This window comes from Macaca nemestrina, chromosome 19 (assembly GCF_043159975.1).
Source record: "Macaca nemestrina isolate mMacNem1 chromosome 19, mMacNem.hap1, whole genome shotgun sequence".
Taxonomy (NCBI): domain Eukaryota; kingdom Metazoa; phylum Chordata; class Mammalia; order Primates; family Cercopithecidae; genus Macaca; species Macaca nemestrina.
In genome coordinates this window covers 21,544,244-21,565,167 of record NC_092143.1, presented here as the reverse complement: position 1 = coordinate 21,565,167, position 20,924 = coordinate 21,544,244, and the positions used below count along the sequence as shown (strand labels likewise).

The 20,924-nt window shown below is 43.9% G+C and overlaps 1 protein-coding gene across 15 annotated transcripts in view; it reads left to right on the top strand.

Annotated features, from left to right (window-relative positions):
• The window catches only part of LOC105477054 (zinc finger protein 532), a 128,689-nt gene extending 108,229 nt beyond the window's left edge, over nucleotides 1-20,460 (top strand). For 10 of the 15 annotated variants that reach the window (XM_024791363.2, XM_011733387.3, XM_011733380.3 and 7 more), the window contains 3 exons: nucleotides 13,807-13,919; nucleotides 16,291-16,438; nucleotides 18,505-20,460. In XM_024791363.2, the coding sequence (XP_024647131.2) occupies nucleotides 13,807-13,919; nucleotides 16,291-16,438; nucleotides 18,505-18,999 (756 nt within the window). In that variant the 3' untranslated portion in view covers nucleotides 19,000-20,460. The remainder of the gene's footprint in view (nucleotides 1-13,806; nucleotides 13,920-16,290; nucleotides 16,439-18,504) is intronic. The other 5 variants (XM_024791361.2, XM_024791371.2, XM_024791366.2 and 2 more) reach the window with 2 other exon arrangements.
• Nucleotides 20,461-20,924: the final 464 nt, after the last annotated feature.

Genomic DNA, 20,924 nt, shown 5'->3' with positions numbered 1-20,924 from the left:
TGCTGTAAAGGGATTAAGCTGAGCGATCAGCTATTTAGGGGATTTTGCTCTTAATGCTGGAGAGTTTATAAAAGCTGCCTCACAGGAAGATGAGATTGGAGAAGAATTTCAGTTTAGGTGTTACATATTTTTAAGAATAGCTAGAAAAAACATGAATTTTTACTTTGGGTGTTATCTTTCATTTAAAATGTTTATCTTAAAATTGCTTGCCTTGGTGTTTATAATTTGTTTCTAAATTATATTTTATAACTATTATGTGTTTTAGCAAACCTGTTTATTTTTGGATCATGAACAAGAATCTGGAAAGCCCCAAGCTTGCCCCAGTACCAGGCAGTTTTCACTGAACTGAAACAAACTGAAAGATACAAAGAAGGAACCATAAGGTTTGCCCTCTTAAATTGAAAGAAAATGAAATGACGAGTGACCAGTTTCCATTTCTAAAATTTACTGATTATTTTTCCATTAGGGACAGAAAAATAAATCCTTTCAAGACTGACTAACACAGTGTTTTGAAAATGTGACACAAATAAGACTGTAAAATATTAGTCCACATCTTGTATATAGCCAGAAAAAGGTTTTTCTTTTCTTTTTTTTTTTTTTCAGGTTCTTATGAAGATGTGCTCTTTAGTGCGACGTGTTGGTGCCCGGTCAGATGTCTGTCTGTCGGAGGCACTTTTCTGTAAACTTACCCGAGATTGCTATAAACAAGGTTGAAGTGCTATAAATGTGTATTTATATATGTCCCGTTATGTGGTCTGAGGAAAAAGCTGTGGCGTTATTAACCCTTTTTATTGTTACCGTGTGCACCTTATGACACTGCATGAGAGTATATTAATGTACATCCCATTGGATATTAAGTATAAAAACCCCACATCGAACGATGTGCAATGAAATTATTAACACAAAGTAATAGTAAGGCAAAGGTGTTGAGTCCAGTAATCAGGTCAGTGGGCTTCTTTCTGAAAGTCTGCTAGGATTTAGGGACTGGTGGTCCCAGGGGAGGGTCCCCAACAGAACCCATTGTCAGATAACAGAGCTTTCCCTGATAGACCCTACACAGCTGCCAGAGCATCTCTTGGAAGTGTGACTGTCATAGGCGGCCTTGGAGCCCTCCGTGATCTCACCCTGCCTCCTTTTCCACCCCTCCTCCCCCGGACCCCTGCCGATGCTTGTTCCAGCAATGCAGAGCTGCTTGCAGTTTCCTGACATGCCACATTCTTCCTTGTCTTTGTTACTTTCTGTTCCTTTTGCCTGGACGTGCCTTTCCTTGCCGCATTGCCTGCCTGTGAGCTAGTTGTGGCCAGCAGGTCTCTCCATCCCCGCCCTGCCCGCTGTGCACCCTTCCGCGCACCTGTGGCTGCCTCTACCATACCTTTTTTTCTGCCGTTGTTCAACAGATTATAATCTCCTCAAGGGCATGGAGAGCCTGGCAAGTTAGAGTCAGAGCTCAGTAAAAACCGTGGAAGGAATTAATTGAAATGCACGGCATTTGGTCTCCCATGGCCTGCTGGGTTGCTGAGGCTGCTTCAGACCTCAGTTTGGCTGAGGACTGGCTGTAGCTACTTACTCTCACCACTTTTTATTACTATAGATTTGCACCTTCTACCTTGCTGCACGGCAGTTGCAAGCCTTTGGCCAGAATTGCCGCCTGAAAGGGAGTGGTTCGGTGCAGGCTCATTAAGCATGTGTTAGAAAAAATCATTTACAGCACTTGAGTGGTGGATACCAAGCTGTATCTTTGCGCACAAAGTACAGCACATATGGTACTCGTCTCTGAAAAATCAGTACCCTACAAGGCATGCAGGCAATAACGGGTTAGAACATGGTGCTTAAGAACACCACAGTGACTTAAGATGTTTACAGATACTTTAAACATTTGTAGTTCATTGCCTACAGGGCTGCTGTTATTTTGTAGGCCAAGGAAGATATTTCCTTCCCTGGCTTTTCCTGTTTATCTCTAAGGGGCCCAGAAGGTAGAGGCTCCCTTGACACTGGGCTGGTGCTGTTGCTGAGACAGGAAAAATAAGAGACTTGGTGCCTGTCTCTGTGTGCTTTGGGAGAATATACCAGGACTTCCTGGCCAAAAATATTTCGGATTAAAAACATTCCCATAGGCAGAGACTAAGCTCCCTCACTGTCACAGACAAGCACCTTCCTTCCAGCTCGGCTTCCAGTGCCCATGGCTGCAGCGAGTCTAGCCCCTCGCCCCTCTTTTCCTTTTGGCTTGGAGATTGGGTTCTGCTGTCTCACTGTGGTGCTCCCATACCTGGAAGCTTACTGATGGCAAAGCCTTGGCTTCTTGCAGACCCAGGCCAGTGCCTTCCTGAACCTTCTCCCTTGTCCTCTCTCAACCTGAAGTCCCTTCTTGGGACCCAGGGATCCCCCCCGTCCCTGGAATCCGTGGCAGGCAGAGCACAGACATAGATCCCTTGGGGTGGCGGGGCGGGGAGGAGTTTCGTATCTCTCATGCCTTGAAGAACCCAGATTTGCACTGATACTAGGTTTCTTCATTGAATCAGTGCTGAAAAGGGTGGTTTGTCTCTGTTGCATTGGTCCAGTGTTGTGATTCTACTGCAGTGCCTGGTGAGGCTGTTACGGACTTGGCCTAGAATGCAACTGTCGTTTGTAATTTCTTTAGGAAAATATGTTCCTTAATCCAACTGGCAGACCAGATTTCAGATTTTAAGAATTTAGGACATGATTCCGTCTGTAAATTGACATTACCTTGAAACCCAAAACAACTAGAAAATAATTTAGCCACAGATGGGGACATCAAAGGAAATAAGAGGCCATTCCCGGGCTTGGTTGAATGAATAAGGACTTGTAAGATAGACAGCGCCAGAAGGTAACTGAGAGGAAGGAGATGCTCGCTCGCTTTAGTTTTAAGTTGGGAAAACTTCAGACCCAGAGGGACTGCAGGACTTTTTGCAGAGCACTTTAGCCCTTGTGCCTGGGCCTCGGGGTGTGGGCTTTTCCACAGCCACCCTGAGTTGTGAGTGAGAACACACACTTACTGCTTGGCAGGAGGAGAGCTGGGACCTGGGTGAGACCAGCACAGAGGAAAGTTCTGTCCAGTCTGCCAAATCCAGCAAGTCCGCATTAATGTCCAGTTGGAAGGGTGGTTCAGGGAGGAAGACGGGCTCCACTCTCATACCCTTTCTTCATGTGTCCTCAAAACCAGTCATTGCAGCACCACAATCAACACCGACATGGAGCACAGAGGAGCATCTTCATCGCTGCCCGGCAGCTTGGGCTCTCTCCTGGGTACACAGCACCTTCCTGGGACACTCCAAGGGGTCACTTGTGCGCCGCCCTTTTTCTATTACACCTTCAGATATGATGGTTGATTATACGTACTGGTGGGACCTTATTAAAGTGGTCATTCAGGCAGTTGGAAAGTTTCTATATGATCTGGGGCTAGGACTGTGGAGAAAGTGACGTGTCATCATTAGGTCTGTTAGCTTTTTTGACATTTGTGTTTGCTTGTTTACTTTCTAATGTTGTTAACACATTTTTTTATTGATCTGATAAAAACAGTAATTATCTTTAAAAGGAATGATTAGTTTCTTTTGTCTTTTGATTTGTGGAAATAAATACTAGAAAGAGTCTGTGTAAGTCTTCAAGCGGTAATTTTTATTATGTAGCAATGTTTGTCCCCCCCGCCCCCCGCGAAGATGGAGTCTTGCTTTGTCGCCCAGTCTGGAGGGCAGTAGCGCGATCTCAGCTTACTGCAGCCTCCCACTCTGGGTTCAAGCTATTCTCCTGCCTCAGCCTCCCGAGTAACTGGGATTACAGGCGCATGCCACCACTCCTGGCTAATTTTTTTGTGTCTTTAGTAGAGATGGGGTTTCTTTTTATTATTTATTTATTTATTTATTTATTTATTTATTTTGAGACGGAGTCTCGCTCTGTTGCCCAGGCTGGGTGCAGTGACGCGATCTCTACTCACTGCAAGCTCCACCTCCTGGGTTCACGCCATTCTCCTGCCTCAGCCTGTCGAGTAGTTGGGACTACAGGCACCTGCTACCACGCCTGGCTAATTTTTTTTATAGTTTTAGTAGAGACGGGGTTTCACTATGTTAGCCAGGATGGTCTCGATCTCCTGACCTCGTGATCCGCCCGCCTCTGCCTCCCAAAGTGCTGGGATTATAGACGTGAGCCACTGCACCCAGCCATATTTGTTCTTTTATAAAATACTAGCTATTAAATGGGGAAAAAATCTTTCACAGTGACCTTTTTCTGTTCCAATTGCTTTGTGATTAAAAAGGGCCAAAAGATTGTTTAACTACTAGAAGAAAATATTCTGTGTATTCCTGCCAGTGGTCCCTTTTTGAAGACTGGATTCTCTATAAGAGAAATAACATGTCACCCATCTGTAGATGAACATCTTCGGAACCAGGGAGGTTTCAAAGGTAGGACAGATGCCTGCAAGTAGAAGAAGGGGAATGAAGTTGAGCCAGATCCAGACAAATAGGGCAGCAAAGATTTTTTTCGTAGTCAGGTGGTCTCTGGTGAATGTTTCAGAGTTTATGGCCATGGCAGTGCACGCCCCAAGGCACCTGTCAGCTCTCTTTCCTTTCCGGGGCGTCAATCATTGTGAAGGAGAGGCAGTAAAGATTAGTCAGGATTAATGAAGAAGTACCCAGTGGATGGCACGAGGGTATTGACCCAAGAGTCCCCTGACAGAGAAGAGATGTGAGGTCTGTTTAGGGTCTGCAGTGAGAGCCCCAGACCTCTGCTGCACATCCCCACTGGCCAGTGGAGGTGGACGCAGAGGCCCGTGGCAGGCGCATACCCCTGGTAGCCCCACCGTGCCCTGGCAGGCATTTCTGGGTTTCATTGGCATGATGCTGGCAGCTTGTTAGAAAGTTTTAGGTAGCCTTCCTTCAGCACTTTTTTTTTCCTCTGCCCGAGTGTCTGACATTGCTCTAAGCTCAAACTACAGTGCAACCCGTCTCTTTCCCATCTGCTCCGGATTTGGCCTTCTGTTCTTGTGCATTTGTTACTGTTTGCGTCATTGCTTTTTCAATTGTACAATGTCATCAGCAGACCAGACAGTCTCATAACCAGGAACTTTGGAGAGTTGGTTTTGTTTTTGTTGTTTTAAATAAGCATAGCGGTAAGCACACGTCGGTTTAACCCTCTTTATTTCAAAGTTGTCACCTTGGTAATCTAGGCGCATGACAGTGGTAGTGCTGGTTCTCAGAACCTGTTTAGAGCATGGCACATGAAAAACAAAACATTCTTTTCACTTTATAGTTATGACTGGCTTTAGCTAGATTATCTACATAAATTCACATGAATTTGGTTCTGAATGATTGAGACTTGTCTCTGTCTTCTGTTGAATGTGAAACAGTGGTCTCAGTCAAGGATCAGCAAACTGTGTTTCATGGGCCCGCCACCTGTTTTTGGAAATAATTTATGAGAACACAGTCACACCCATTCATATAATTATTATTGTCTCTTCTTGGTTTTAAAATATAAGGGCAGAGTTGAGTAGTTGCAACAGAAACCTTATGGATTCTGGCCTAACATACTGTCTGGCCATTTAGGGAAAAAGTTGTTTGACTGTTTACCTATCACTTTGGTAGAGTTGAAGACTAGAGCTGGTGTTGGAAACTCCCTTGGTGAACGTGCTAGTGGTGGTAGAATGAATCTTCTTTAGCGCAGTTTGGCATTTAAAGAGGCTTAACATTTTTCACAACCTTTATATTAGAAAAACTGCTTTCGATAATTCATACAAGGGAAATAATTGATTACAGAAATTTGTATCTGTAGTTACTAAGAAGTTGAAACAACCTGAATCATTAATAGAAAATAAACAATTCATGGTTCATTTGTGCAACAGAATACGATACACTTGTTAAGAATGCAGAACTAGGCCGGGCGCGGTGGCTCAAGCCTGTAATCCTAGCACTTTGGGAGGCTGAGACCATCCTGGCTAACCCGGTGAAACCCCGACTCTACAAAAAATACAAGAAACTAGCCAGGCGAGGTGGCGGGCACCTGTAGTCCCAGCTACTCGGGAGGCTGAGGCAGGAGAATGGCGTAAACCCAGGAGCCGGAGCTTGCAGTGAGCTGAGATCCGGCCACTGCACTCCAGCCCGGGCGACAGAGCAAGACTCCGTCTCAAAAAAAAAAAAAAGAATGCAGAACTAGCCGGGCATAGTGGCTCACACCTTTAATTCCAGCACTTTGGGAGGCTGAGGTGGGTAGATCACCTGTGGTAAGAAGTTTGAGACCAGCCTGGGCAACATGGTGAAACCCCGCCTCTATTAAAAATACAAAAGTCATCCAGGTGTGGTGGTGCATGCCTGCAATCCCAGCTACTTGGGAGGCTGAGGCATGAGAATCACGTGAATCCCAGGGCAGAGGCTATGGTGAGCTGAGACTGCAGTACTGCACTCCAGCTTGGGTGACAGAGACTCTGTCTCAAAAATAACACAAAGAAAACAAAACAGAACTGTCAATGTGTGTGGATATGTGTGTTTTACAAGTGAAAAAGAATCAGGTTAAAAGCCAACATGTATAATATAGATCAGTTTTATAAATATAAATACACGTCAGTGTGTATATTCAGAAAAGAAATGGGAAGGCTGTGTCATTAGAAATTGACAGTGATTGTTTTGATGGGTGAGATTGGAAGCAATCTTTTCTCTTTTACATTGTGCAATAAGCATTTGTTACTTTGATAAAGAAATAAGAAAATGAAGGCTACAGTTACTTGAGTCTGAAGTCTAGATGCACCATACGTGCTTCACTTTGAAAATGGAAGCTGCTGGGCAGGAATTCCCTCAATATCTAGGCCCCTTCCTCACCCACCCACCCCTGACTTTAATAAGCATCTCACCTGTCCCTGGATGACGCCTTGGCTCTGGCCACACAGGAAGAGCTGTTCTTCCTGTGTCTGAATCCCTCCCTGTCTCCCTGCTCATTCATTCATCTCTCGCCTCTATCCTCAGCCTCTTCATTTATTACAGGCTGTTTTTTTAATCAGTATTTAAACACTGTCATGTCTCGCCCATCTTGCTGGAAGTAAGCAGAGTTCCTCTGTGTGCAGCACTTTCTCCTAAATTCGTTACTCCGCGATTACTTTGTAGAACCTACTGATGTTTTCCAAGTAGATAATTGTGTTCAGTTAATGTTTGTTGATTCATTTCCACAGTAAGTATTTACTGTTTTCTGTATGCTGAATGCCAAGGATGCAGAGATGAACAATTCATAGCTTCTGTTCTCAAGGAGCTTATAGGGGAGGGAAAATGCCCCAAACATCCCTTTAATAATTAAAAAACAACAAAACTTTGGTAGTAGGCTTTTCCTTTGAAGAAGGAGGCTTCCTATAAGTTGGTGTTTTACCCACTGATTGAAATACACATATATATATATATATATATTTTTTTTTTTTTTTTTTTTTTTTTTTTTTTTTTTTTTTTGGTTTGAGATGGTGTCTCACTTGCTCTGTCACCCAGGCTGGAGTGCAGTGGCGCTATCTCTGCTCACTGCAACCTCTGCTTCCCGAGTTCAAGCAATTCTTGTGCCTCAGCCTTCTGCATAGCTGGGATTACAGGCATGTACCAGCATGCCTGGCTAATTTTTGTACTTTTAGTAGAGACAGGGTTTTGCCACGTTGGCCAGGCTGGTCTTGGACTCCTGGCCTCAAGTGATGTGCCCGCCTTGGCTTCCCAAAGTGCTGGGATTACAGGCATGAGCCACTGCGACTGGCCAGAAAGATTTTTTTGTTACCTTAATAAGTCATTAGAGAAATGCAAATTAAAACCACAACAAAATACTACTGGCCACCCTGTAGAATGACTGAATTAAATAAAGTGGCAATGCCAAATGCTAAAAGATGGCAGAACGGTGGGATTTCCTCTCCACTGCTGGTGGACATGCAGGGGACAGCCGCTCTGGAAAACAGTTGGGACAGTTTCTTATTTAACACATGACTTAGTAATCCCGCTCCTGGGTGTTTACCCAAGAGAAATCATATTCACAGATGAATGTTTATAGTAAACATTTATAGTGGCTTTATTCATAATATCAAAAACTAGAAACAACCTAAATGGCTTTCACTTGGCAAGTAAACACAGTGGGGCATATCCATACTGGAACACTACTCAGCAGAGAAAAGGAATGAATACCAATAGACCCAACAGCTTGGAGGAATTATACATGTATTATGCCGAGTGAAAGAAGCGAGACTCAAAGCTTCACGTGTACTGTATGGTTCCACTTATATGACAAATGGAGACAGCAAAACCAGAGATAGAAAGCAAACCTGTGGCTGCCAAGAGCGGGGTCGAGGGGGCGGGGTTGATTATAAAGGGGCATGTGGGAATTTTGGGGGATGACACAACTGTTCTATATCTTGACTGTGGTGGCAGTTATTCATAGAACTCTACTTTTAAAAAAGTGATTTTATAAACTATCTCAAACCTCAATTTTTTTTTTGCAGTAACAAAATTTTTTTGGATATGTGCTATATTCTCATGGTTTAAAAATTTAAACAATATGAAGGAATATGGTGAAGTTTTAACTCCTAAGTTTTTTATCTTGAAGTCTGTTTAGCATATGTGCATATATGTTCTCATTCTTCTAATACAGAACACAGCTTCCGTCTATAATTTTGTGTACCAGTACTTTCTCCACTTAGTAGTTATGGTTCTTTTCATATCAGTGCATTGAGATCTTCCCTCCATTTCTATAGCAGCATGGCATCTTGTATGAGTGCATGCATGTATTTAGCCAGTTCTCCTTTGATGGACCCACTGTCCACGATGGTGCAGTGAATAACCTTGAACACAGTCACTTCCGCTATAATGCTTATGTTGAAAATATAAATTTATTCCAGTGCCACTGATCTATCAGAATAATGGGAGCTTAACCTGAATTTCATGTTTGCTTATGTGTGATTTCATCCCTGAGAAATACTACGTGACTACAGAATACTGTGGAGTTGTGTAGGAGCACACAAAACACACACACAACACACACACCCCCGATTTCACCAGCGCCTCCCTCTCACTGTGGGTCACAGCCGTCCACAGCTGGTATTGCAAGCTTCCCTTCCACTAAGATTGGCCTCCTTCCCCCACTTCACAGTAACTCACAAGCTGTAACCCTCTGACCTCCACAAGCTCACTGCAGGTCTTTTTCAAGGTAAAGTGCAGTGTTTTTTTTTTTGCATTTCTTAACCATTTGATGTAGTTAATATTTTCATTTGATGTGTCACTGACAAAGTCTTGAGCGCTGTCTCTGTGACTCCATTTTTGCTAGAGACCCTGCTTTTATTGTTGAATTTTTGCGTAGTGTGGTCATTTTCAGGAGCACAGATGTTGCCTTACAGCAGAAATGGGCTGTAGTAAGTGTGCCGGTCTCTTCATTAGAATAGATTGCCCGGTGGAAGAGGTCAGAGCTTTAAGAGTGAATTTTGGAGGGACTGCCTGCTGCTGTGCTATATTTAAATCATATAATTGGCTTGGTTTTTCCTTTTTCATAAAAAGGTGTGATGATGGAGCTGAAGGGCATGTGTCAGCAAGGGTGGAGGATAATCCTGTACCCTGCAGTCTTAAGTTTGTGGGAGTTTCTGGCTGCATGGTGGTTGTTAAGGAGGCTCTTGCATGTTGGCGCAAGCAGGCAGGACTCCCAGGACAAGGTGAGATGTGGATGCGTCCCCAGATCTGGGTATGAAGTTACGACTTTTCTCCCTCTGACTTCCCCAAAGTCACTGGAAACAGACTCGTAAGCAGGGAAACAGAAAGGACCAGTTATGAGAATGGGAAGTTTCTGATTGTGAGGGAAGCCCCATGGCAAACCGAGACACGTCCACCAAGTGCCCTCCAGGAAGAACGGCTTGCCGAGGCAGTACCATCCCAAGCACAGAAGCAGCACGGGGTAGAGCACGCGTAGCACCATCACTGGAGAAAAGGAGGCGGGGTTAATGCTTGCTTCCCTGAAGCTGCGAAGATGAAAGCCAAAAATGAGAGAGGAGGAAGAAATTTTAGGAAGTGTACCCGAGTGTTTATTTTGATATTTTACTCTCAAAAAGTTTTATGTTGAAAACTTTGGGAACCCTGCCAGCTTATCAGTTCACTATTTCTTTAAAGAGTTCTATTTAAAAACAAAGTAACTCGGAACTGAGTAGGAAGACATGTTCCTTTTCTGATCTTAGTTAACTGTTAAAAAGTCCACTCAAAGCCCTCAATCTCAGCTTATAGTACAGTAAAGCCAGGAGGAAGCAAACGGTGGTGGCTTTACACTGGAATGCCGTTTTCCCACTTTTTAAACTTACAAAAGCAGAAGGAGCTAGTAATACTGAGGAACAGAAGTTAGGAAAATAAATTTGGGAAAGCACCTTTGAGTAAGTTTGTTTTTAAAATCTAACAGAGGAAGAAAGTCATTAGGTAATTGTGACCAGGCAGGTTTGATCCGGAAACTGGTGTTTTAAACCTCATTTTCTTGTCACCAGTGAATTGGAAAGCCTGCTCTTATTTTTGAATTGCAGAGTTCATTTCTGCATTTCTCATAAAGATGCTGAAACAGAAGGATGTCTCTCACACATTGATTCATCTTTTGAAAATAGCTACTGATTTGCTAAGCTCTTCTTCATTTCTTACCTTAGGGTTTTCTTATTGGCATTTCCGTATTAAAATTGTCTTGATGTTAATATTACTACACAAGAAGAAATAGAATATTATACCTGTCACCTTAATAGGAAATCTAATTTTCCTTTCTGTGGGGTCTCTTGCCCTATTGAATTGTTAGGTACGTTTTTTTTTCTTTATAATTTGTTTTGGTGAAGCAGTCTTGCTTTTAGAAAGATGTCTTGACTTTCAGTTGATTTTTTTTTTGAGATGGAGCCTTGCTCTGTCTCCCAGGCTGGAGTGCAAATGGCACAATCTTCTCGGCTCACTGCAACCTCTGCCTCCCAGGTTCAAGCAATTCTTCCTCCCCAGCCTCCTGCGTGGGGTAGCTGGGATTATAGGCACCCCCCATCATGCCCGGCTAACTTTTGGTTTTTTTTTTTGAGACGGAGTCTTGCTCTGTCTCCCAGGCTGGAGTACAATGGCCTGATCTCAGCTCACTCCAAGCTCCACCCCCCTGGGGTTCACACCATTCTCCTGCCTCAGCCTCCTGAGTAACTGGGACTACAGCCACCCGCCACTATGCCTGGCTCATTTTTTGTATTTTTAGTAGAGACTGGGTTTCACCATGTTAGCCAGGATGGTCTCGATCTCCTGACCTCGTGATCCGCCTGCCTCACCCTCCCAAAGTGCTGGGATTATAGACATGAGCCACTGCCCCTGGCCCCAGTTGATTTTTATATGTAGAAAATGTAGAAAGCATTAGGTACTAGATTTTTAAATATCTTTATTGAAATACAGAACTATTGCTCATGACTTTAAGGCTTTAAAATAAAGGCTTGTTACCTCTTATTCACTCTTTGGCTGCATAAATGCTAATCCAAAAGGTTAGGGATTGCTCTTGGCTTATTTTGTGTAATCAAATCTTTAAGAATATTTTTGGGTGGCACCAGCTTCTTTGCTTTGTTCTCTCTCCTGTTGTTTCCCCCAGAGATGAACAGCATTGGTATAACTTTTAACTTGAAGAAATTTTCTCCTTTGGATTCAAGATGCTTTTGAGTATCTACTAGACTGATTTGGTTTATTTAAAAGGCAGTATTTTTCTACTCTTTTTAAGTGGAAGTTGGATGCATAACTTGACTATTACAAGAGCATTTCCTGACTGGTGTGTCCCACGCTGCCTGTCCCCTTTGTTAATTGTCCTGGTGTTCTCGAAGCATCCTGGGAGGCAGGCACTGTTGCAAGCCCACCTCACAGGGGTGGGAGTGGACATTCATGCAGGCTGAGTGGCTTTCCCCAGGTCCTGTGATTCATGAGGCAGAGACCAGGTGCCAGCTCATCTTAGGTGCTGCCGGCCAGACTCAGCCACTCCGATTTGCCTGCCGGTTTGAACGAGGACATGTTTGTCAAGCAGTTAATGAGAAAATGATTTTGAAAATTGTAGTCAGTCTGGGCACAGTGGCTCACACCTGTAATCCCAGCACTTTGGGAGGCTGAGGTCCGCGGATCACTTCAGGCAGGAGTTCGAGACCAGCCTAGCCAACATGGTGAGACCTGGTCTCTACTAAAAATACAAAAATTAGCCGGGCGTGGTGATGGGCGCTTTTAGCCCCAGCTACTTGGGAGGCTGAGGCATGAGAGTTCCTTGAACCCAGGAGGCGGAGGTTGCAGTGAGCCAAGATTACGCCACTGCACTCCAGCCTAGGCAACAGAATGAGACTCAATCTCAAAAAAATGTAATCATTTCTTTATCATGTAGATTGCAATCATTTCTTGATGTTATCTCACATGAAAACTTCTTACTTCAGTGTTTAATGAGTTTAGAGCCAGATTTTGTTCCATTCATGAGGCTTGACAGCTCTTTAATTTCCTTGTGATATGACATTGTTTAGTTCTAGACTGCTATGTATGTCATAACCAAAGAATTTGTTTTAAAGTTAAGCCACTAATTTACCTCAAAGGTTCTGCATGGAGATACATTCAATTAACATATCTCAGCCTGAATGGGAAACTTTTAAATATAAGAAAATTCGGCTTATCTACTTGACAGCGTTTGCTGTCTCTCTCTCCCTCATCCGCTAAGTATACCAGCAGGCAGCCTCCTTAAAATTGTTCCAAAGCTATCTGTTCTTGAGATGATCAAGTGATATTATTTAAAACAAAAATCCTTCTAGAAAACTTGCCTTATATAATGAATAATTACTTCGTCATTAAAGGGTAGCCAGAGATTTCATTTAACATGGCATACTAAATAAAACAGCATATTCCGTCTACCACAAATTAGGTGGTGGCTTTACTTAGTACTTACTGATACGTTTTCATGTATTTTCAGTAAAAGATTTATATAATGTTATTTCAAATACCTGGATGTTTGTGTTGAATCAAAAACCTGTGTTTTTGAGAGAGAATTTTTTTTTTTTTTTTTTTTTTGAGACGGAGTCTCGCTCTGTCACCCAGGCTGCAGTGCAGTGGCCGGATCTCAGCTCACTGCAAGCTCCGCCTCCTGGGTTCACGCCATTCTCCTGCCTCAGCCTCCGGAGTAGCTGGGACTACAGGCGCCCGCCACCTCGCCCGGCTAGTTTTTTGTATTTTTTAGTAGAGACGGGGTTTCACCGTGTTAGCCAGGATGGTCTCGATCTCCTGACGTCGTGATCCACCCGTCTCGGCCTCCCAGAGTGCTGGGATTACAGGCTTGAGCCACCGCGCCCAGCCTGAGAGATAATTTTTTTTTACCCTTATGATAATTTAACCGATCCTCCTAAAATTAGCCCCGTCATGGTTACCTCAGCCTTGTCCTCAATTTTATTTTTACTATATATTTTTTAAAAGTTTTCTGGTTTTGTTACTGTATTCCTAAATACAGGTTGAGTATCCCTAAACTGAAAGTGTTTTGAATTTTAGATGTTTTTGGATCTCGGCATATTCACATATACATAATATCTTGGGACTCTAATTGTGATATCTGTTCATGTTTCATATATACCTTATATACATAGCTTGAAGGTACTTTTATAAAATAATTTTAAATTTGTGCATGAGACAGTTCCGACTGTGACCCGTCACATGAGGTCAGGCATGACATTTTTCACGTGTAGTGTCATGTCAACACTCAGTTTTGGATTTGGGGACCTGTAATAATGATTTAAACTGTTACAAAAGAGTTCTTAATTGTTTGAATGCATCTGTTTTCATTCTCTTAAGTGACTTTCTCTCCTTCTTCCAGCAAATGAAGAAACACCCCTGCCGCCAGTGTGACAAGTCTTTCAGCTCGTCCCACAGCCTGTGCCGGCACAACCGGATCAAGCACAAAGGCATCAGGAAAGTGTACGCCTGCTCGTAAGTCCTGGTTTCTAACGGGACGCAGTCAGAAGACTCAGGAGGAACCTCTGGAAGGTTTTTCGCGTAGTACCATCAATTTGCTGTGCTCCACAGTTGCTAGATTACATTTCTATTATTGTTTTGGCATAGAGTTTTTGGATTGGGTTGTCACACTTAAATACGAAAATAAAAAGGAGCATTTTCTTGCATATCTCATGTACATTTTTTCTGAGACAGACAGAGTCTCACTCTGTTGCCCAGGCTGGAGTGCAGTGGTGCAGTTTTGGCTCACTGCCACCTCTGCCTCCCAGGTTCAAGTGATTCCCCTGCCTCAACCTCCTGAGTAGCTGGATTATAGGAACGTACCACCACTCCCAGCTCATGTTTGTATTTTTAGTAGAGACCGGGTTTCACCTTGTTAGCCAGGCTGGTCTCGAACTCCTGACCTTGGGTGATCCACTGCTTCGACCTTGTAAAGTGCTAGGATTACAGGCATGAGCCCTGGCACCCAGCCTGATCCCTGAGTGTCCTGGGGGAGCGATTGATTGGCAGTACATGGTCTCTCTGTACACACTGAGGTGATTCGGCTAGCTTCAGGGCTGGTCACAGATTCAGTCCTCGGCTGGGCCCTTTGCAGTCACAGCATATCCTGTCTACCACAAATTAGGTAGTCACTTTACTATTTACTGATACGTTTTCATATTTATGAATATATGAAATTTTTGAAAAATAATTGACCTATTTTAATAAAGCAGGCCAAAGATAGTTTAGAAAACAGGTTGGCTGGGGGCAGTCACCACCAAAGGTGGGACAGCCTGTGACCAAATCCAAGGGACTGGGTGGGCCAACATCAACCCAGACTGCAGTGGACAGTCATAAGCAGCTACTTCATACATGAACACCAGAATATATCTCATCATTAGTGAAAGTCTATCACTCGCTCAACTGGAATGTGCCTGGAGTAGGTTGATAAGAAGAAAGCATGGCTCATGAGAGAGCCAAGGACCCTGAGGCTAAAGCACTGAAATGTTACATGGATGTCAGTGTAGGCCAGATGGACCCTATGGATCGGGAGAGTCATGAAGTTTGGCTGTCAGATTTGCAGGGGGTTATAATTGGGTAGGAATCATCTGATTCAGTGAAGTTGAAGCTGTTTAAAGTCTCTATGTTGAGACCAAATCAAAAGAATCAGAATTTAGAAGGATGCTCTGGGCCAAGATGACAATGGGGGAGGTCTGGCCCATAATGCTTCACTGATAGGTTTTGCTTATTTCCCCATGAACTTACCGTAAAATGCTGGGATTGTTCCACTAACTTATGGCCAACAAAAAATTCATCCTCATGGAGAGCCCCCATCCTTTGTGGGTGGTCCTGGCTCCTGCCACTGCCCTGCAAGGGTCTCTAATAGGAGGTCATCAGGGTTTAGGGCCAATCATTATAAATTCCTCCGAAGCCATTTTGAAGGCAGATTTGAGACCACAGGAGACTTTTTGTCCTTCCCTGCAGTAGCATTATTAATACCTGGTTTTATAGCATCCATAATGACTAGGGCCATTACCTCTGTTGTTTTTTTTTTTTTTTTTTTAAGACAGCTCTTGTTGCCCAGGCTGGAGTGCAATGACACGATCTCGGCTCACTGCAACCTCTGCCTTCTGGGTTCAACTGATTATCCTGCCTCAGCCTCCTGGGTAGCTGGGATTACAGGCACGCACCACCATGCCTGGCTAATTTTGTATTTTTAGTAGAGACAGGGTTTCTCCATGTTGGGCAGGCTGGTCTTGAACTCCCAACCTCAGGTGATCCATCCACCTTGGCCTCCCAAAGTTCTGGGATTACAGATGTGAGCCACTGCACCCAGCCAACTTGTTTTCTAAACTATCTTTGGCCTGCTTTATTAAAGAAAAGAGGTCAATTATTTTTCAGAGAAAAACGATTTTTGATCTGCTTATCATCTACTGAGTGACCACACATACTCAACTACCATGAGTATAAACATGCATGTTGCTTTTGTGCTTGGAGGCATTTGGGCTGGACACTCATGTCTTTGTCACGGCAGAGGATAGGAATAATTAACAGCAGCACGAAGGAGTCAAGGAGGGACTTTACACTAACGTGTTCAGCATGGTGCTCATTCTGAGAATACTGAGTCATTGAAAACTTTTGAAATGCAGTATTTTCCCCTTTGCCTTTAAAATTAAAGCCATCTAGACCTGTAAATCAAGGGACACTCCTAGCAAAACTGCTGCTTGCGTGTTGAACTGTGGTGTGAACTGAGCTCATTAGACCTGTCTGTGTGAACGATGGCTCGGGAGGCCCTTCAACCATGAGTTCTTCCACAGGAGCTTATTTTGTCAGCAAGTGCGTTATCTCCTTGCCTTTCACCCCACAGGCACTGCCCAGACTCCAGACGTACCTTTACCAAGCGACTGATGCTGGAGAAGCACGTCCAGCTGATGCATGGCATCAAGGACCCTGACCTGAAAGAAATGACAGATGCCACCAATGAGGAGGAAACAGAAATAAAAGAAGACGCCAAGGTCTAACACTGCAGATGTTTGCTTTACAGTGAAATTGTGTTGACCTGCCTTTCCCTTTTTATTTTTATTTTTTAAGTGTTTGTTGCATAGTTACAGTTTTAAAAATTCAGACTGACCAGGCACAGCAGCTCAACGCCTGTAATCCCAGCACTTTGGGAGGCTGAGGCGGGCAGATCATCCGAAGTCAGGAGTTCAAGACCAGCCTGGCCAACAGGGTGAAACCCTGTCTCTATCAAAAAATACAAAAAGTAGCCGGGCATGGTGGCAGGCGCCTTAATCCCAGCTACGTGGGAGGCTGAGGCAGGAGAATCATTTGAACCCGGGAGGCGGAGGTTGCAGTGAGCCGAGATAAAGTCATTGTACTCAAACCTGGGGGACAAGCGCAGGACTTTTCTCTCAAAAAGTTTAAAGAAATAGTTTAGGCTGGGCACGGTGGCTCATGCCTGTAATCCCCACACTTTGGGATGACAAGGCAGGCTGATTACTTGAAGCTAGAAGTTCGAGACCAGCCTGGTCAACATGGTGAAACCCCGTCTCTGCTAAAAGTACAAAAGTTAGCCGGGTATGGTGAAACTCGCCTGTAATCCCTAGCTACTCAGGAGGCCGAGGCAGAAGAATCGCTGGAACTTGGGAAGTAGAGATTGCAGTATGCTGAGATCACGCCACTGCACTCTAGTCTGGGCAAAAGAGCAAGACTCTGTCTCAAAAAAAAAAAAAAGATATTTAAAAAGCCCTGTCTTTGGTGCTGTGCTAGGTCTGGAATGTAACCAAGTAAAAGCTTATGTGTGCTTTCGGGGAGTTAATCATTGAGTAAAACCTCATCAGAATACAAGTCAGACTGGTGTGGCATTAAAATACAATACTTGAAGTGCTCCTGGTGATGTGTGAAGCCAGGCTCGGTGGCTCACACCTGTAATCCCAGCACTTTGGGAGGCTGAGGCAGACAATCACGAGGTCAGGAGTTCGAGACCAGCCTGGCCAATATGGTGAAACCCCGTCTCTACTAAAAATACAAAAATTAGCCGGGCATGGTGGTGCACACCTATAGTTCCAGCTAAGCGGAAGGCTGAGACAGGAGAATTGCTTGAACCCAGGAGGCAGAGGTTTTAGTGAGCCAAGATAGTGCCACTGCACTCCAGGCTGGGCAACAGTGCAAGACTCCATCTCAAAAAAAAAAAAAAAGAAAAAAAAAAAGAGAAAGTGTGTGCAGAGGTAGCTTCAGGTCATGGCCACATGTGAAGGTGCACATGAACAGAGCAGAAAAGCTGGGGCAGAGAGGAGGGACACATGGGCTTGGGAAGGGGATTCAAAGTAGGATTTAGAGCCCTGGAAGGGAAGGATAAATGGCAGATGCAGCAGGGGAGATGATGTGAAGGAAAGGGTAGGGAAAGCTTCCAGTGGCTCTCAGTCGAAAAGCAAAATCCTGACTCTTTCCCTCAAGGGGCGTTACAGACAGTCCACCTCCGCATCTCTCGGACTCTGGTTCCTGCGGGCTCCCTGAGCACTCCTTCCTACTGGCTCTGGCCACCCTTCTGTCCCCCACTCACAAGCCTGTTCCCACCTTAGGCCTTGGCACTCACAGCTTCCTATGCCTGACTGCTTCCCCCACACTGCATCAGGTCTCTTTTCAAATGTCACCTGGCACCAGGCTGTCCCTGACCATACTACATCACCTAGCAGCTGCACACACACCCCCATTGCTTCCCATGGCCTCCATCCCACCCTGCTTGGTTGTCATGGGTCTGACGTGCTGCATATTTTCTAATGTGTTTCTGTTCATCTAACTCCGCTGTAACAAATCCCAGGAAGCTAGGAGCTCATCTGTCCGCTGCTATGCCCACTGGCCAGAGCAGTACCTGGTAACAACAGCTGGTAGGTTTCTGTCTGGAGTGGAAGAAAGGCGCAGGCCTCCGGGTGGGGTGGCAGACACACAGCTCTAAAGCCCCTAAATCCCAAAGCGTTCAGCACTTGTTTTCCTGGCAGCTCTAAAGTAAGAGAACCGATCATTTATCAGCCATCGGGAAGAATGGTTTTCAATCGTATCATTTGCTCTCTTTCCCTGAAAGGTCCCCAGTCCCAAGCGGAAGTTGGAAGAACCAGTTCTGGAGTTCAGGCCTCCCCGAGGAGCCATCACTCAACCATTGAAAAAGCTGAAAATCAATGTGTTTAAGGTCCACAAGTGTGCCGTGTGTGGCTTCACCACCGAAAACCTGCTGCAGTTCCACGAACACATCCCTCAGCACAAATCCGATGGTTCTTCCTACCAGTGCCGGGAGTGTGGCCTCTGCTACACGTCTCACGTCTCTTTATCCAGGCACCTCTTCATCGTACACAAGTTAAAGGAACCTCAGCCAGTGTCCAAGCAGAATGGGGCTGGGGAAGATAACCAACAGGAGAACAAACCCAGCCACGAGGATGAATCCCCCGATGGCGCCGTGTCAGACAGAAAGTGCAAAGTGTGCGCAAAAACTTTTGAAACTGAAGCTGCCTTAAATACTCACATGCGGACACACGGCATGGCCTTCATCAAATCCAAAAGGATGAGCTCAGCCGAGAAATAGCCACAGATGCTCCATGAGGAAAATCCCTGTCCACATTGGAATAAAAAAGACATTTTTGTTACAAAAGGTTTGCAGTATAATAGAGTTAACAGTACTGTCTAGGCTGTTGCAATATATTCTCTTTCAACGTACCTTCCTTCACCTCGTCGTATATATCCTCGATAAGTATTAAAACAGTATTTGAGTTTCAAAGAGTTTGTATATATTTAAATGAATAACTTTTTATACTCTACTCTTTGTTACATGTTTGTATCAGTATTTAGTGGAAAACCATTTGAGTTGTTTTGGGTTAGAATTTTTCTTTTTGTACTGTTTCTTTAAAACAGAGTTCTTAGTAACAGGGGCAGTTCCTGAATTCAAATAAACCATTTTGTATGTTTGGATTTTGAATGGGTTAACTAATTACAGGCTAAAATAATGCCTTTTTTAGTGTTTTTAATTTTTAGAATTCACTACATAAATTGTAAGTAATTGTGGATCTCAAAAACACTAGGAACTTTTAAGTGTCTTAGCACTTCCTCGATGTGCCTGCCCTGAGGGAGTGAGTTCACATTTGAGACAACTGCGCTCCACTGTGGGCGTGCCTTTGTCTTCAGGCCACGCCGAAGGGTGTTTAAAGTAGCCTTGCAGGTCGCTTCTTTCCCAGGGGTGGATAAAAACTGAAGCCAGGAATCTAATAAGGAATGCTGATTTCCTCAATTCTATTTTGAGGAATGGGGAAGGCTATTGTTTTTTTCTGGGCAGATCTGCAAGGCTGGCTTTAAGAGCACAAGGAGGGAAAGTAACGAAAGGGCTGGACTACTATAAAAGTTACAAATACGTAGTTAGACCAATAGATTTCTATAGTCAGGTTTTTGTCATGTAATTTATTAACTATTACAGAAACACAACGAAGAATATCAAGTATTTCTCTGGCTCTTGACAGAAAAATAATCAGTTGACTTAACCCTTTGCTGTCAAAAGAGTTGGCGTTTCCTGGTCTGGGTGCTACTGCCAAACGTTCTGGTACTTAGAGTCGGGATGCACAACTTCCACCACCGACTTATCAATGCAGCCGCCTGTGTATTGCAATTGGCCGTTACCTTAAGCACTGAGCCACCCGGGTTTAGTTCAGCCATTTCAAGAGTATATTTAACGTCGGTAGTTCTGCTTTATTAAAATGCAGCAGAGGTACTCTTCTGTCCCTTCCGTTTATAGTTCTCTGAGAGAGTTCTATTTTTTGGTTTCGTTTTGTGTTTTCTTTTGCATTTTATATCTTGTATTTATCCCTGAACATGTTTTGTACTTTTTTTTTTTTTTTTTAAGAAAAGGAATTCTTCTGTGTATATATAGATACTTGCATGATATACTGTAGTCAACGTTCGGTTCCTCGAAAGGTCTTGCTGCTGTCAGGTGTTATGCACTCCATCCATCATAACTGTATGAAACACATTTCATATGTAAATAAACGTGGGACATTTGGCCCTTGTGCTTCTGTGAGAGAGTTATTGACGGTGGGTCTCTGACATCTTCGTGAAGCTTGGGAAGTGATTAATTGCAGGGACGAGCTACAGGATGTTGCAGAATTCTTCCCACTCAGAAGAATGGCATATTCGTTCTCATTAGTAATCGGCTATTTTGTCACTTTCTCGTTGACTCCATCAGTATCATCGGTACAATCCGAGGGTGTGAATTTCAGCTTGAAATTCCATTGCTGTTACTTGTTATGGTTGTATTGCTCTAAGTTGTATTCATAGCACTTTCATGTTTCTGCATTTGAACCTTGCAATAAGCCTGTGTGGTAAGCCACATAGGTCCGAATAACCTACTTTTACAGTTGAGGAAGCTGAGCTCAGATTCAGTTATTTGCCGAAGCCCTCATAGCTGGTAAGTGGCTTTGCATATTAGAACCCAAATATTTTGCTTTCTAAATCTAATGCTCGCTC